Source organism: Apiotrichum porosum (genome assembly GCF_003942205.1).
Source record: "Apiotrichum porosum strain DSM 27194 chromosome Unknown scaffold_13, whole genome shotgun sequence".
NCBI lineage: Eukaryota > Fungi > Basidiomycota > Tremellomycetes > Trichosporonales > Trichosporonaceae > Apiotrichum > Apiotrichum porosum.
In genome coordinates, this window is record NW_021167120.1 from 607,605 (window position 1) to 623,587 (window position 15,983).

Sequence of the window (15,983 nt, forward strand, 5' to 3'; positions counted from 1 at the left end):
GACTCCTCAAGACGCCGGGTGGAAGCCCGAGTTGTCGGCACATCCGAAAGGCTTGAGGAGATTACCCTTGTCGATATCGCCCTTGATCGCCATGGCAGAAGCCCACATTCCGGTTCCAATCGCAAAGAGTGAGAGGACAAAGATGAAAAAGTTCCACCCGTACATGAGCCTTCCCCTCATTGTGGGCTGTTCGTCTTTGCGACGAACCTCCCACATGTACATGAGACACTCGACAGTCATGGACAGGGGAGTGGCGAGGAAGGCACCAACAACCGACAGCAAGTTGTTGAACACTGGGATGGCCTCGGCGATGATGAATGAGATGGAGGCGTTGAAGGCAATGCACGAAAACCAGACGATGTAGTGGACCTTCGTGTTGTTGGCTAGGTGCTCCGAGTTGCGGAGGAAGCGCACCATAAGCAGCTTGGCCGGGATATGTGTGTTGAGCACGGCGCCGGCAATGAGTCCAGGGAGAGCGAAGCCGTAGCAGACCTTCTTGATCACCCCACCGGCTGAGCCGAGCGTAGGCGAGGAGAGGTACACTCCACAGTAGTGGTAGACGACAGCCGCGACGATGGTAAAGGTAGAAATGACAACGGCCTGGCACACCAGGAGGGACCGCGTGAACTGGCGAGGGTTTTTCATTTCCGCGACCACAGAGAAGAAGGCGGGGGCACCGGCGTATGAGAAGATAATAGCGGCAACTGCAGCACAGCAGTCGACGAAGGGCGCATCACCCCAAAGCTTGAGCTGCTTGTCCCAGGGACCGGTCTGAGGGGCGGCATACGGACGGTCGCGTTGAGACACCGCGATTGTGAGTGTAATGACCGAAGTCATGATTCCCATGACACCGACCCAGGTGATCCAGGAGATCCGGTCCAAGGTCTGGATCGAGGCGATGAGCATGACAGTAGCGGCACCGACTAGGGTGAAGAGCGCGGTACAGATGGCGTGGTCCGAGACGGCGTTGAGTGCAGTGGATATGGCCAAAAGACCAGCACCCGCGACAAAGACGAGATACAGCCAGTAGCCGACGAAGAGGATTTCGCGGCCGATTGGACCCCAAATCAACTGGCCAACACTGTGGTATGAGCATGCCGTTCGTGCAAGCTTTCCAGACGTTTCACATACTCGGCAAGGGTGTATACCTCGGGATGGGCGAGTTTGAAGGTGCCGACAATGTAATCCGTGTAGGTTGTCAAGATGCCCACTACAATGATGACGAGTACACCAGGTATGAGGCCTAGCACATCGAGGAACGAAGCCATAGACAGCACTCCGAGGCCGATCTGGATTTTGACCAGAACGACAGCAGTGCGGGCCCTGTATAGTTGTCAGATATTCGTTCATCTGAAATGTGGTCTACCCAATTTTGTGACAAATTACGACGAATATTATCCACTCACCAGCCAAGACCGCGGTAGTTGGGCCCCTTGCCGTCAATATCGCCCCAAACGGCATCGTGGACGGCCCCATCGGTGGTCACGACCTCGACGTCGACCTTGTCCTGCTTTTCATCGGCGTAGTAGGCCGACATGATAGATTGTTGATCTCGGAGCCTTTTGATCCACGGCGAGGCTCAGTTGAGGTATCGGAGACTTCAGACGGTAGGAATTTGTTGGTGAGCGTCCACTCTGCGTGATAATAGATCAATGGATGGAGCGAGAACGCGGCAGTGTTTGCTGTTGGCTGCTCTTATGTGCAACTGGGCATGCACTAGGTCCCCCCTCTTCCCCCACCTTGCGGCACTCGGCTCTCCAAAGTCGCCAAATGAAAGCAACGGCGACTCCGTGTGGGGTTCCTCATGATCCTGAGGCACCCCACTCCGTCCCTTTTCCTCACGAAGCAACAACCGCGTCCTGCCGCCATCTTCTGCGACGCTTGGTACCGCCATTAGGCCCTGGAAGACGGGGGTGACTCGGAACCTGACCGGCCTGCCCCTTATGCAGATGGAGATTGCGGCAGCGAGCAATGGGCGGGCGATAAGGCGAATGGCACGCGCCAAACCAAACTGAGACAGAAACGGCCATGCTAGGCGCGAACGGCCCGAAGGTCCGCCCGAAACGACGGAATGTATGCCGAAAACATTTGGCCTTGACGCGAAGGACGCGACCTCTATGCACTTGTACAAACATGTACGAACATCTACATGATTTATGACATACACGACCATCACATTAAGCTCATGGAAGGGTCGCAGGGTCAGAACACGGTGACAGTGCTATCTGTGCCCCGTGAACCCGGATAGCGTGGAGGTGTGATGCCGAGCGCTCCGCTAATCCGGATAACAGCCTGCGGTGAGCTTGTGGATAGGAACCAGGTAATAGGAATCAGACTAGTCCTCGGCGCCCCGCTTTTCCGAGGACGAAGAGTGGGCAAGTCCATCTCAAACCCTATTACGACGCTGGCACAGAGCGTAGGCTGTTGTCGTGTGAACCGCATGCATTAACGTGGCTCGCTACTATTTCAGGCTGTATCGGGAAAATCAAGCACAGCGCCACCAAGAAGGGTCGCGTACAGATTGGACGAGGTGATGGCGGCGTCCGAGTGGGCATCCCAGATACTCTGGAACAACATGTCCTGTTCGAGGTCGGCAGCGGGCATGTGGGACGTGAGATCCAGCTGCCACATGAAGCTGTCGGAGATTCCGGATGGCGCTTGGAGTGCGTGGCCCGGAAGTTGGTGGGCGCTTGGCATGTCACCAAAGTGGAGCCCCTCTCCTACAGTATCCATGGCGCTGGGGAACTGGCCATTCACCTGCAGAGTAGGTGGCGCACCATAACTGGAAGGTGTAGGCTGCGATTCTGCGGCCGAGGATGCGTGGCGGCGGAAAACGCCGGACGAGTCCGACTTGGGGCCGTGCCAGTGCTTTCCCAGTCGAGCGAGAAGCACCGCGAAACCCGCAAGGAAGTGTTCGTCATCGATCGCCGCCGCACTGAGTGCTGCAACTGTGCGTTCGAGCAAGCCAGCAACAGAGCTCTCACCATGCTCAACCACACCACTGGCAAGGGCCTGAATCAAGTCAGTACTAGAGGCACGGGAAAGGCTCACCTTATACAGGAACGTCGTGGCAAAGAGGATGTATTGGAAGATGCGCGAGGGGCAGTACCTCAAGTACTGGCGCTTTTGGAGAACGTTGAGGGCGATATCGATGATCGAACGAGCCGCATCGAGGGCACCAATCACCCATTTTCCTTCGACCATGTTGAGCAACGACGGTGTCTCCCATGCTGGGTCCTTGGCTGCGCGGCCGCGCCTCATGCGACCCTGTAGAGACCGCAGAGCGAGCGAATTGGCATACAGGACCATGTAATCGAACTCGAGTTGCAGGAGCGAGCCGCTAACAGTACCGGAGCTCAGTTTTGATTCACAACATTTGCTGCTGTAGTCCATATCGAGATGGAGGCTGCGCATAAACGACTCCCATGCACCCGTGCGGAGGAGAGTGTGGGTGAGTTCTTTACTCCAGTCTGCTGTCAGCTCAGGGAAGCAATCATAGAGCTCACAGAGATGCTGTTGAATACTGCACATAAGTTGCGCATTGCACGCAGGGGGGATGAGATCGGAACGCCAGGCATCGGTAGAGGCACCCTCGGGTGCGGCGCAGTTGACCTCTCGCGACAAAGACTCCCACCACGCGGTCGACTTATTGGGTTGCATCACGGCGTTTCTGCCAAGGCGAGTGGCAATGCTGAATTGTCAGCAGATGTCGCAGGTGCTGGAGAAGCTTGTGTGCCGTTGATAGAAGAAAGGGAGACAGTTGCAAATGTGAAGGCAGAAGGGAGGGCTTGATGATCGGCAGAGGCCAGTACGCCACCGAACCATGCCATGACGCTCTCCGAGCACGTCGTGAAATGTTACAGCCCATCGTCTTGAACTCACTGCTGCTCTGCATTGTAGCAGTAAATGTAACTCTTCAAGATTCTGTCTTGCTTCCAACCGTCAGGCGTATTGGCCACTGCTGGCAGTTGGAAGACGACCTCCTCCATGCCCAGTTCATGGGCGAGACGCACCGCCCACCCTATTACGTCAACGGCCAGATCTAAACGAGGTTGCCATGGGTTACTCACCAATGTTTCCCCAGCAGTATGCATCAAAGCGCAGGCTGGGTCTCAATAGACGAGCTTCTTCCGAGTCCGGCCCCGCACGTTGACGCTCGCGAAGGGGCAGCATCGGCCATTCGGAGAGGAGTAGGAGAGCCTCAACGGTGCTGACTGTCCTGAGCGTTGCGTCGCCATCGATCAGAGCCGCAAATTCGGAGCGCACCCATTTAGCAACCTCAACATGAATGGTGCTTGCCCGGGTTGGGTCAAGGACGTTGGAGTATCGGGATGCGATGACAATGATCGCACCCAGCAGCAGCGACTCGCTTCGCACCAAGGCATCAAGGTAGTCGGTTGCAAAGATCGCCGGGTGGAGCAGTGGGTAGAGGGGCGCCATGCGCAGCTCAAAGCTTCTAGGTCAGCGTGATTGAGCCATGATAACTCACAAGCAGAGAAGTGCGCCTCCTTCTTGCTCGGTAAGGTGGCCCTCTGCAATGGGTGACCAAGACAGCCACGGCGAGGCGTTGCCCTTGATCCCATCGGGGATCGGTTCACTGGGCGATCCATGATTCTCCTCATGGTTGCGATACCGGAGACTGCTGGCGCTTGCCAGGAGTTTGAGCGCATCGTTGGGGTTCTGGAGATTGGAGCTGACTAGGGCACTGCCTCCGTCGTCTCCACCACTGGATGGTGGAGTCTCCGCACGGCCGTGGTGATGAGCGTCCATGGCGGCGTCGTCGAAATGGTCGTCCCGAGGACTCGGTCCCTGATACTCGTTCCTAAAGGTCGATTTTGAGTGGGTCCTGGTAGGCTGCACTTCACCAGTGCTTGTCGTGATGACAGTCGGTCTGGTAGACGTTGCGGTGGTTGCGGAGCCCGATGCCAGCTCGTGTGGAAACGCGATCACGCCGTCGGCTCCAGGCAGGGAATACCGTACAACAGTGGGCATCGAGCGCACGCATTCGCGCTGCTCACGGATACAGCGGAGACAAGGCCCATTCCAGGGTCGATTGGGGTCTTCTCCAAAGTTGCACTTCAGCTTGCGCTTCGAACAGTCAGCAATAGGCCACCCACAGCACCGAAGGTACCGACGGTCACTCACCGAGCGACAAGGGTAGCAGGCGCGATAAGTGCGCTTGGGCTTTTTGCGAGGAGCCTCTTCGGCGCTCGATGACCTCTCTCGGACAGCCGCGGTCGACATGATGATAGGGATGCGATGGATGCCGAACGTGTTAAAGTGCAAGAGTTGACTGTTGATTGAGAGGAAGTTGTCAGGTATCTTTCGGCCCGCAACCGCACTTCGCCGCGATGAGCCGAGACTTAGCTCCAGGTTATATTTGGGGCTCCGGGCAATGGTCACGTGATGTCCGGATCGGACCTCGGTAATCATGCTCCACTTGGATCCTGTCGAGCCATATCCTATGTCCCTTCGTTTTCCTCGCTTCATTATCGGAGCCCCACCATAGCGCTCCTTTATTCAGGTACCTCACATACGATCGCTACCTCCCTCTGGAGACTCCAGACCCTATGCCAAGGCCAAGCCTTTGTATCCGAGCAACTACCAAGCTATCGGCCGAGTCTAACGCCTCGCTATCAGATTAAGATACTCCTTGGTCATTCGCCGACGCGATCTGTTTGGTCAGTCAGCCTGTGCACGCGGTGCGCTCGGCCGTCGCGATCAAAGAAAAAAAAGATCACGAACAATACCCGCAATGATCCGCAGCTGACCCGGCTAGCTGGCATGCCGTTCCACCCTCCCCCTTTGCCTATAAAAGTGACCTGCAGCTCGCCTCCCTCGACTCCCACTTATCGTCGCCATGGCAGCAATCCAACAAGAAGTGCGCACCGAGGAGAAGGAGAGGAGCGTCGAGGCGGTCAAGACGGAGGAGCAGCCTATTGGCGTCACGCGCATCGAGGCCATGTGTACGTATCCCCTCGAGTGCTGAGCTGATGACCAGATGGCCTCCTGCGTAAGGGCTGGTCCAAGTGGTTCCTCTGGGGGTGAGTCCACCGCACTACGGAGCTGATATCAAGAATGATTGGGCTCATGTGTGTCGTCAATGCGCTGCAGCAGTCGACTACCCTTGCTTGTGAGTCACAAAGTCTCAGAGTTGATCCGCAGTCAGATCGAATTCACACGTTGCCTGTCATCAACCATAGAACGACCCGGCTGACTTCAGACACGCCGTTCGCGACCTCGGCATACAAGAAGCACACGCTCGTAGCGACGATTGGTGTCATCTCCGCGGTCGTCGCGGCCGTGACTCAGCCCATCGTCGGCAAGATCTCGGACCTGGCATCGCGTCCCGCCGCGTTATGCTTCATCGTCGTGATGTACACGGTCGGGTACATTATTGTGGCTGCGAGCAAGCGCGTCTCAGACGTGGTCGTGGGACTTGCGCTCAACCAGTTCGGCCAGCTGGGTATCCGCCAGATGTGTATCCTGCTCGTTGCGGACATTACGCCCCTCGAGTGGCGCGGCGTCGGACAGGCACTCACCAGCGTCCCGTGGATCCTGTCCGCCTTCATCGCGGGTTACATTTCGCAGGGTATCAACGCGTACTCCCAGAGCGGGTGGCGCTGGGGCTACGGCATCTTCACGATTGTCGTACCCGTGTGCATTGCGCCGACAATCGCTTTCCTCTTCTGGGGCCAGTCCAAGGTCAAGGACCAAATTGACGGTGAGTATGACGTGCAGACGAGGAGTGGGGGATGGGGGACCTGGAGAGTCCCCGAGGCCATGGTGACCCGTCAAAGCACCTCGCCGACATGAGTCGTCAATGAGAGCCGACGCTACCTCTTCCATCGCTCCTGCGACTGACTGCAGCCAAACACGACCAGACCATCGGTGCGCGCGTCAAGGCATTCGTAACCCAGGTGGACATCATCGGCCTCCTCCTGATCGGTACCTCGTTTGCCTGCCTCCTCGCCCCCGGAACCCTGCGCACGACTGCCAAGGGCGGGTTCTCGAACCGTAAGAGACACCCCTACCTTCTAAACTAACAGTAGCCTCCCTGATCGCGCTGTACGCCGTTGGCGCTTTCCTCTTCTTCGTGTTCGGCGTGTGGGAGTACTTCTTCTCCAAGCACCCCCTCATGCCCCGCAAGCTCCTCAACCGCACCTATGTAAGTTCCCGGGGTTCCGGCCTTTCTGACTTTGCAGGTCTGCTGCATGATCCTCGACTTCCAGTACTACTTTACCCGCCGCCTGGGCGAGACGTACGACCTGTCGTGGATCTACATCATCAAGCCCGAGTGGAGCGACCGCAACTACACCTACTACGGCAACATTATGATCACGGGCCTGTGCATCTTTGCGCTTGTGGCCGGTGTGCTCATGCGCGTCACGCACGGCTACAAGTATGTGCAGCTTGGCGGCCTTGCCATCCGGTCAATGTGAGTGCAGGACCTGAAAACTTGCTAATGTTCAGTGGCCAGGGGATCCAGTACCTCGGTGCGAGCGGCAACCAGTCGGCAGGCACCCTCATTATTGGCCGCATCCTCATGTCCGTCGGTGGCGGAACGCTCTTCATCACGACGCAGGTCGCGGCGCAGGCATCGGTCGGGCACGCAGACATGGCCATGGCCATCGCGATTATTGGCCTGTGGACACAGCTCGGCGGCGGCGTCGGTGCGGCCATCTCCGGCGCCGTATGGAACGAGAACGTGCCGAAGAACTTGGAAAAGTATGTGGGCGACACATACAACGCGACGCAGCGTGCCGAGATCTTTGGCACGCTCCTCAAGGCGCGCAAGGCCGAGCCGCACGACCTCATCAACCAGGCATACACGGACGGTATCCGCCCACTGTACCTCGCCGCCCTCATCATTTCGCTCCTTGCGTTCATTCCCGCGCTCCTCACCCGTGAGATTTATCTCGGCAAGTCGCACAATGTCGTCGATGAGCGGGACATGAAGGACATGCAGGTTGAGGCGCTTCCCGAGCCGCGCAGGGAGGAGAAGGCGTGAGTGTAGGATATCACAGTGCGGGGAACTACTGTAAGAGTCAAAAAGGGATGCAAAAACGATGACGTTGTGGCGACTTCGCGCCTCTCTGTCAGATTGTCCGATAGAACTTTCGCACCATGTGCTCGACGCCAAAGTGGCGGCAGCGTGACGGTTGAAATCGACCCCGTGATCACTCGCTGTCGCAACGGTGGGCTAGAATGTGTTCACCCAACACAGTTCGCTTGCTGTTGATGCGAGACCTCGCGGTGCCATTATGCAAGTCATTGGAAGTAGTCGCTGTCAATTGATGCTCAGTGCTAAACTAAGGAAGCTGAACCCACTACTTGACAAGATGTTCCCCACATGACCTATCCATCTGCCTACAAACTCCTGCCAAGAGACATTACTTCCGAACTGAACTTTTCTCCTCGCCCGCTGACCAAGACCTATCAGAACCATGTGGTGAACAAACGTAGAGGCGCGGCAACGGGTATGAACTGACCCAAGAACTCCCAACGAGAACAACGTCCCATGGCGGCCATGATCGTTGCGGTCTGTTTCGTTAGTGCCGAGCCAAAGTCATTTCCGTCTCAGCCGGACTCCGCAACTCGCGACTAGGATCCACCTAGACACACTTGCAGTGCTTCTTAGTCGCACTGTCAAAGGCAGGCTCGCCAGCGAGGTGGACGGCAGTGTAGTAGATGCTCGCGGCGTCGTTGCACGCGTAGCGACGGGGGTCGTACCACTTGTACTTGTCCGTGCACGAGGCCTTCATGCACGTCTTGAACGTCGTGTCGCACGTGGCCTTGCTCTTCGAGCACGTCGAGTAGCACGTGTCGTGGGCATTGCAGCACGCGTGGAAGCTAAACTCGGGGACATTGATCGCCTTGGTGCCGCATCCGTTGGGGGTTGGGGCTACGCCGAGGGAGACGGCCGTCTGGCCCACCGGGCAGCGCTGGCCCAGAGGTGCCCCGCGCTCGTTGAGGGTAACGACGTCGCGCTCGTCCAGGGAAAGATCCTCGTTGCGGGCCACCATGTCCGAGGGCATGGCGTGGACGAGGCCGAGGAGGAGGACAGACACGGCGACGAAGTTGAAGCGCATGTTGTCAAGGACGTCCTAATAGAAAGGTTGTGCCGGCCACCGATGGAGATAGGAGAGTGTAGAGCTGCGGTAGTGGGAGTGGTTGAAGATGTTGCAGTAGTTGGGGAGAAATGTTGGCCAACAACGTGTCTTTATATGCGATGACATTCAGCACGCACATGTGATGTAGCTAGGGATCCTATCAGGCCGCACCTGAGCATAGTTCAATGGAGGCGTGCACAGTAGCAACGTAGAGCACATTGAGAGCTCGAGAGGCTAGCGTGAACGGTCCGGTCTTGTTTCCTTAGCGAACCCAAAATGAACATCCGCATGCAGAACGCTCCACCGCGTGCTGGCGTTACGCATCCTATGAATTCCATCACTACTAGCGTCCCTCCGCCGCAATTGAAGTGCGCGAGCATTGAACTAGCGTCGTCACGGGGGCAATGCCAGGTTGAGTGGGTCACTCGAGGTTTTGGTCGTTTCCGGACATCTCCCAAATCTGGATTATTACCCCCGATTTTTCTTTAATTTTCGTCGAGTCGGTTCCCCACTTGTGCAGCCTGGCTGCTTCCTGTGGACTCATGGGGCTCTCACAAATCATTCATAATTGATACCTTGACTTTCATTCTACAACCTCTGGGTTTTCCTTTTACAACCTCTGGGTTCTCGCTGTTCAAACCTTCGCTCTTCTGCTCCAAGGACGAGCCTTCATTCCCCTCCTCCCGACTACGAGCTGACCGAATTGGAGTTGTCGAGGCACGACCAAGGGCGCGCGCTCTCACTGCTGATGATGTCCATAACGGCACCGTATGTACCGCCTCCGCAAATTAGCAGGCCAGTTGCGAAGACAAACACGGCGAACGCTGCAGTTGCCTTGACCTTGAGAGTGCGTTCGCGGGGGTTGCCAAACCAATTGTCATGCAGCCACATGAGAGCAGTGGGGAGGACAGAGACGAAGCTGAACGAGGTTAGCCGGTGGTCTTGGGTAGTGCTGGACTAAACTCACGGACAGAGACTGGCGCCAATGAGACCCATGAGACTTGAGAAGATCGGGATACTGCTAGCGATGATGTACGCCACAATGGTGATGCTGATCGTGCAGCCAAACCATGTAATCCAATGGGTGGGGGTGCTGCGACTGAGATGTTCCGAGCCGCGCAAGAGACGAACAAACACGAATTTGGCGGGAAGCTATTGATCAGCCCTATGCAAGTGCTCAAATACTCACGTGAAGGTAGATGGTGAGGGTGACTACCAGGGCAGGGATAGCAAGCCCGTAACAGACCTTCTTCATGAGCGGGCCGGCGCTACCAAGGGCGGGGTATGCCACATACTGCCCGCAAAAGTGATATACGATGGACCCGATGATAATGTAGAAGCATGAGGTAGTACCTTGTGCCACGCACAAGGCTCGGGTATACATGCGCGGGTCACGCATCTCCGAGATCATACCAAAGCTGGGCTGTGTTAGTGGCAACTAGCAGGCTCCGATGGCCGAACGAGGCTCACAATGTCGGCGTGGCGGCGGACGCAAGCAAGAAAGAGGACACGGCGGACATGGCGGCAGGGAAAGTCGGGTCGCCGAAGGCCTTAGCATTCTTTTCCCAGGGCCCGACCTTAGGAGCGTCGGCCGGACGGTCCTGGATTCCAACAGCGACAGTCATGGTGATGATGGAAGCAGTAATTGAGGCAACCCCAATCCAGCCAAGGAATGTGATCTTGCCAAGGGTCCGGATGCTCCCGAAGCCCAGACCGACAACGGCCGCAACCGCAATAAACACGGCTGTACAGGTGCCGTGCATGGAGACGGCATTGAGGGAGGTGGAAATGCTGACCATTGCCATTCCGGTGCAGAAGATCATGTCTGTCATGTCAGAAACAAAATGCCGACGGGCGCCACTCACAGAGCATCCAAGCCACGTCGAGGCCAATCTCCCCGGCACGACCGAACATCACGCTTCCAGCGTCACCCATGGTGTACACTTCGGGGTGGTTTTCGCTTGAACTGGCCGAGGACGTAACCTGCCCACGTGACAATGATTTCAACGGCAATCAGCGCGAGGATGCCTGGAACAAAGCCGAGAGTTTGAAGCGAGTACGGGATTCCAAGAACACCGAGACCAATGGTGGCCTTGACCATTAAAACTGCGGTACCCAACCAACCGACCTATATGTTAGTTGGATGAACGCGAAATTGCATACATCACGGTAGTTGGGACCGTTCGCCTCAAGGTCACCAAACACGGGGTCGTGGAGGGCGGCGACCGCGACGACTGCGACGTTTGTTTCATGACCCATCGCCTTCTCGCTGTCCTTTTCGTTATCGTATGCGGAAAGAGGGTGGACGTCGATTGAAGACATGGTATGGGGAGGTAACTGGGTTGATACTGGTAGGTGGGGCAATTACAGAGGGTAGCACCTGGTGACTAGACCTGGGTGGATAAGTTGGAGAAGCCAGTGTGGCGCCTCTTGGGTGCACGCCCTCCAGGACTTTCCCCGAGTTATGTATGATGCAATGCAGCCCCATGACGGAGTTCATACCTCTGTCACTGATGCCATGCGGAGAAGGGCCACCCTTTGCCGAAGATAAGGTGGGCAGTGAAAGATAGACAATGTTGAGGCGTCGACAAGGGCATTGTCGGTTGAACGCCGAGCTTTACCGCTCGGCAACGTCCGCGTCGCCACCGGTGCCTATCGGCCAAACCGATTACAGCGGCGATATCTGGCTAAACCAGTTGCATATGTCGCGCTCCTGCATGTGCATAAGACTTATACATCGGGCCACCATCGACGGCATCCCATTGACACACCATGTCCTCCAAGCTGGCTCCTCCTCAGCGCGTTTTAGTAAGTCGGAAGAGTGAGGGGGGTTCGAAGACTTGGAAGTGAAGCTGACCATCGAAGATTGTAGGTGGCGGTGAGTTTGGCGCCACAACCGCTCTAGAACTCGCGAGGGGACCGTACAAAGGCCAGGCGCACCTCATCACCGTTCTTGACCGCTGCGCCACACCACCTGCGACCGATGCTGCGTCCTTCGACTACAACAAGGTCATCCGCCAAGAGTACAGTGACCCATTGTACGCCAAGCTCGCCCGTGACGCTATGGTGGGCTGGCGAGGCGAGTGGTCCCAGCACTACTACGAGAGTGGGGTTGTGGTGTCCGCGGCACGGGACTCGTCCGAGGCTGCCAATGTAGACAAGTCACTTGCTGTCACACGCCAGCCGGATATGAGGACACCGGGCAAGTCTGCGCGTGACCTCCCGGCTCGAAAGGACGTCGAGAACGTGTACCCTGCCGACGTCAAGCTGGGCACCTTTGCGGATGGTCGTGCTTGTGAGTGTGGCCCTGGTGGAGTGTGTGTACCTGACGCAACAGACTTCAACGAGGCTGGTGGCTGGGCAAACGCGCGAGGTGCCACGGAGGACGCAGTCGCCAAATGCCGCGCTGCGGGAGTACAGTTCCGCGCAGGTACTGCCAAGGAGCTCATTATTGACGAGCGCACCAATAAAGTCACTGGTGTGACCACTGCTGAGGCTGGTGACCGTCACATTGCCGACAAGGTTGTCCTGTGTATGGGAGCGTGGACGCCCACGCTCGTTCCTGAGCTCCAGGAACAGTGCCTTCCTACAGGCCAGGCTGTTGCGTTCATCCAACTCACGCCGGAGGAGTATGAGCGCTACAAGGCTGCACCCGCGACCTGGGTTGGTGATATCGGATTTTACATCTTCCCCGTGAGTTTCGAGGCCATGTTCGCTGAACTGACGGCTAGCCCACACCCTCCGGTCTGCTCAAGTTTGCCATCCACCAAAAGGGCTATCTGAGCCCGACAGACACTCTCCCTTCTGTCCCACGCACCCACCTCAGTCGTGGGTATGAGTTCCAGCGTATCCCAGACGATGCCGTTACGAAGCTCAAGGCTGGTCTCGCACGTGTATACCCCGAGTTTAGCGATAGGGTGTGGACCGGTACTCGTCTGTGCTGGTACAGCGACCGGCCCAGTGGTGACTTCCTGTTCGACTACCACCCCAAATACAACAATTCGCTCTTTGTGGCTGCAGGCTGCTCTGGCCATGCGTTCAGTAGGTGTTTCCAGTCTTTGATTGGGCTGATTGTCGTAGAATTCCTCCCCGTCATCGGAAACCTCATTGTCAAAGGCCTCAATGGCGAGCTGCCCAAAGAGTACGCCGACGTCTTCGCCTTCAACCACCGAGTCCCGTCTCGCGTCGATGACTCGCGCCTGTTCTCGCAGCATGTGGTCTTGAAGTCGACACCCATGAGAGAGAGTAAGCTTTAAGTCGCGATCGTCGGCAGATGCCATTGCGTGGCTGTCCATTTCGTGTGTGTGTTTGTGTATATGTGTTATATCAAGGCGGCGTTCCTAAGGAGTATGCACCGTTCAGGCTCTACTTGCTTCCAGCTGCGTGTGTAACCTGAACACGTCGCAGTCATCTCACCGCCGGGGCTCGACCTCATCTCCACTGCAGACATTACGTCAGAGTACGAGACAACTTGGTCAGCGTACTATCCATTCACAGCCATCGTATGGCAGCAACCGCTATCTCCTTGGGCAATCGCGGCGCTGCCAAAGGACGCGATACGGGACCAGGATAAGGCGACGACGACCTTTGATAGCCTTCGATAGCCTCGATAGCCACTGCCGGCGGGTTCCTGAGTTTTTCGCAGAGGCAAAATGTGCAGGCACCAAGTGGGTTTCCCAGTTGCTACGTTCCCTCCTTGCCCCACGCACCCCTTTGCCCCACGGCATCCCATACGATGGGGATCATCGGCGCGCTTGTTTATCTAGCGATGTCCTTTCGCTTGTGCACTATTCCCGTCTCCCCAAAGAGCTATTAGCAGTGTGAGAATGGGAACGGCCAGTGATGTCACTCCCCTCGGTTGCGTCGACGCGACGCGACGCGATCAACCCACACCCCCACGCCTCGTCCCAACCGAACAGGTGTGCGCATTGCCCGCAGCCAATACCCCGCCGGCCCATTGTTCGGTCCGAGAGGCACCCAAACGATCACGATCGCAATGCCGCACCCCATGCACACGTATACCGCGGTGCATGCGGCGAGCCAAGTAAAAGTAAGGGTCCCAAAATGCGCGCATGACACAGACTGCGCCATCGAGACGTGGGCCGCGGCGCGCGGGGTTGCGGGGGGGGGCATGTTGACTTTTTCAGCGGCGCTGCCCACGCGCACGGTGTGTCGTTGGGGTATTGTCGTGTGTGACGCTCTACCCCAGTGTGATGCCCAAAGGCCAAAGGGTGCGCATGTGCATGTCACCCATGTCACCGAGACGCGTCACTGCGAGAGAGGATTGGGGAAGGGGGATGGGAAGAGGGAGATGGTCGATGGGTCTGAGGAATGCACGTGTGCGCCGGGACGATGGCACAAAAACAAGAGCCAGAAAGCCAGAAACAATAGCCGCCACCGCTCCAGCCTTTTTCGAGTCGATCAACTCGCTCACCCATCAACGTCTCTCTTGAACTATTCCTACCTCTCATCCTCCAACACCAACCGCTGCGCCGCTGCATACACCTCCAACGGCAACCCATCGGGCCTGATGTCCAGTATTGGCACATTCGGCACCTCCATCAACAGCAATCAGGCCTTTTACCAGTTCCCGACCGTCACACTCGTTGTAGGGGCGACTGGCAAGGCCCAGCTCGTGCTCCGTACGAACACGTGCAACACTGAGCTTGTTGATCGCACGAGCAAGCAGGCCATCATGACCGACCTGAACACAAAGTACCCCTACACCGACATCAGTGACACCGCAAGCATGGCCGACATCAGCACTACAACCACCAACAACACTTCAAATACGTTTGGTGGTGCCTTGTCACGCCGCAGGAGCGGAGGCAGCGCCTTTGCCCCCTCGACCCCCGAGGACGAGCCCACACCGCTGCTGGTGGTAGCGCGCACTGTGGATGTTCACGCCACCCAGGCGCTCTCGCTCAAGGACATGGACATGAGTAACATCGACTACCTGCGCCGGTGGCAGTTTACGCCTCACATGGCCGCCGTCCCGTGCGTTGTCGACTTTGTGGACCTCTGCAAACCTTGGTCCACGGCCTCGACGTCTCTGGAGCATGGTGGGGCCAAGCACGTGGTTGTGCTTGCGTACGACCCTGCACGCCAGCTCAGGACCGACCCCATGCCGAGTACAAAGGAGACGGCCCGCGACGTCGTCGTCGTTATCGCAACGCCAAAGCCAACCACGACCTCGGACCTGGGTGGCAAGTTTATCCGCCTCGTCTCAGTCGCCACCAAGTTCCTGCCGACGCAAGGACGCTTCACCCTGGTTGGAATTGAGGCGTTTGTCAATGCCTGGTTCACGGTTCGCACGAGCGACGACCACGTCAAGGCCGTAGCCATGCTGCGCAAGATTGCCATGGGCAGCCTCGTCTCGGCCTTCCGTACCCTCCATGGCGACCCGGACCTGATGGACGAGGAGGCCGAGGCATACATTGACATCCTCACGCATGACGAGTACCGTGCATGCATGGGAGACGAAGTGTATGAGAATGAGACGGTTGAGTGAGAAAGACGAATCAGCAAACTGTGCCCGCTGCTTCCTGGACGTTGTACCCATTAGAAGACCTTCAACCTTTACCTTTATAACCAACCGACCCACAACACCGCTCTGTAGTTCCCTAGACAATCAAAATGTGATACATATATGCCAGTAGATGCTTAAGTCGAGGCAGAGCTGCTGCCAAGTTGGTTGTGGCAAGACGCTTCGCAGGTCTTCATCACCACTGATCCCTGACATTTGCCAAAAACGAACCTGAAGTAGCCGCCCTTTCCCTCCTCTCCCATCTGTACACTGCTCGTTCTTTGAGTCAAGACATGTGTGGGGTATCTCTCCTACACCCTGAGGGTAGCATGTAGGCATTTACT

The 15,983-nt window shown here is 57.0% G+C and overlaps 7 protein-coding genes across 7 annotated transcripts; 3 read left to right on the forward strand and 4 right to left on the reverse strand.

Annotated features, from left to right (window-relative positions):
* Positions 1-6: 6 nt before the first annotated feature.
* Positions 7-1,537, reverse strand: EHS24_002647 (uncharacterized protein; the record flags this gene model as incomplete). Its single annotated transcript, XM_028618378.1, has 3 exons — positions 7-1,081; positions 1,132-1,323; positions 1,407-1,537. 3 exons carry the CDS (start codon positions 1,535-1,537, stop codon positions 7-9), a joined length of 1,398 nt encoding a protein of 465 aa, XP_028473334.1.
* A 929-nt stretch (positions 1,538-2,466) lies between these two features.
* On the reverse strand, positions 2,467-5,244 carry EHS24_002648 (uncharacterized protein; the record flags this gene model as incomplete). Its single annotated transcript, XM_028618379.1, has 5 exons — positions 2,467-3,691; positions 3,883-4,021; positions 4,071-4,453; positions 4,490-5,088; positions 5,146-5,244. The coding sequence occupies 5 exons, from the start codon at positions 5,242-5,244 to the stop codon at positions 2,467-2,469; spliced, it is 2,445 nt and encodes an 814-aa protein (XP_028473335.1).
* A 616-nt stretch (positions 5,245-5,860) lies between these two features.
* EHS24_002649 (uncharacterized protein) lies at positions 5,861-8,011 on the forward strand (the record flags this gene model as incomplete). The annotated part of the gene is made up of 8 exons (XM_028618380.1): positions 5,861-5,966; positions 6,002-6,044; positions 6,078-6,133; positions 6,224-6,724; positions 6,871-7,017; positions 7,053-7,168; positions 7,233-7,402; positions 7,474-8,011. 8 exons carry the CDS (start codon positions 5,861-5,863, stop codon positions 8,009-8,011), a joined length of 1,677 nt encoding a protein of 558 aa, XP_028473336.1.
* A 604-nt stretch (positions 8,012-8,615) lies between these two features.
* On the reverse strand, positions 8,616-9,092 carry EHS24_002650 (uncharacterized protein; the record flags this gene model as incomplete). Its single annotated transcript, XM_028618381.1, has 1 exon — positions 8,616-9,092. The coding sequence occupies one exon, from the start codon at positions 9,090-9,092 to the stop codon at positions 8,616-8,618; it is 477 nt and encodes a 158-aa protein (XP_028473337.1).
* Positions 9,093-9,800: 708 nt separating this feature from the next.
* Positions 9,801-11,435, reverse strand: EHS24_002651 (uncharacterized protein; the record flags this gene model as incomplete). Its single annotated transcript, XM_028618382.1, has 7 exons — positions 9,801-10,032; positions 10,081-10,265; positions 10,303-10,531; positions 10,584-10,938; positions 10,979-11,079; positions 11,105-11,241; positions 11,277-11,435. 7 exons carry the CDS (start codon positions 11,433-11,435, stop codon positions 9,801-9,803), a joined length of 1,398 nt encoding a protein of 465 aa, XP_028473338.1.
* Positions 11,436-11,885: 450 nt separating this feature from the next.
* EHS24_002652 (uncharacterized protein) lies at positions 11,886-13,717 on the forward strand (the record flags this gene model as incomplete). Its single annotated transcript, XM_028618383.1, has 5 exons — positions 11,886-11,921; positions 11,979-12,408; positions 12,451-12,806; positions 12,845-13,358; positions 13,521-13,717. The coding sequence occupies 5 exons, from the start codon at positions 11,886-11,888 to the stop codon at positions 13,715-13,717; spliced, it is 1,533 nt and encodes a 510-aa protein (XP_028473339.1).
* A 926-nt stretch (positions 13,718-14,643) lies between these two features.
* EHS24_002653 (uncharacterized protein) lies at positions 14,644-15,624 on the forward strand (the record flags this gene model as incomplete). Its single annotated transcript, XM_028618384.1, has 1 exon — positions 14,644-15,624. One exon carries the CDS (start codon positions 14,644-14,646, stop codon positions 15,622-15,624), a length of 981 nt encoding a protein of 326 aa, XP_028473340.1.
* Positions 15,625-15,983: the final 359 nt, after the last annotated feature.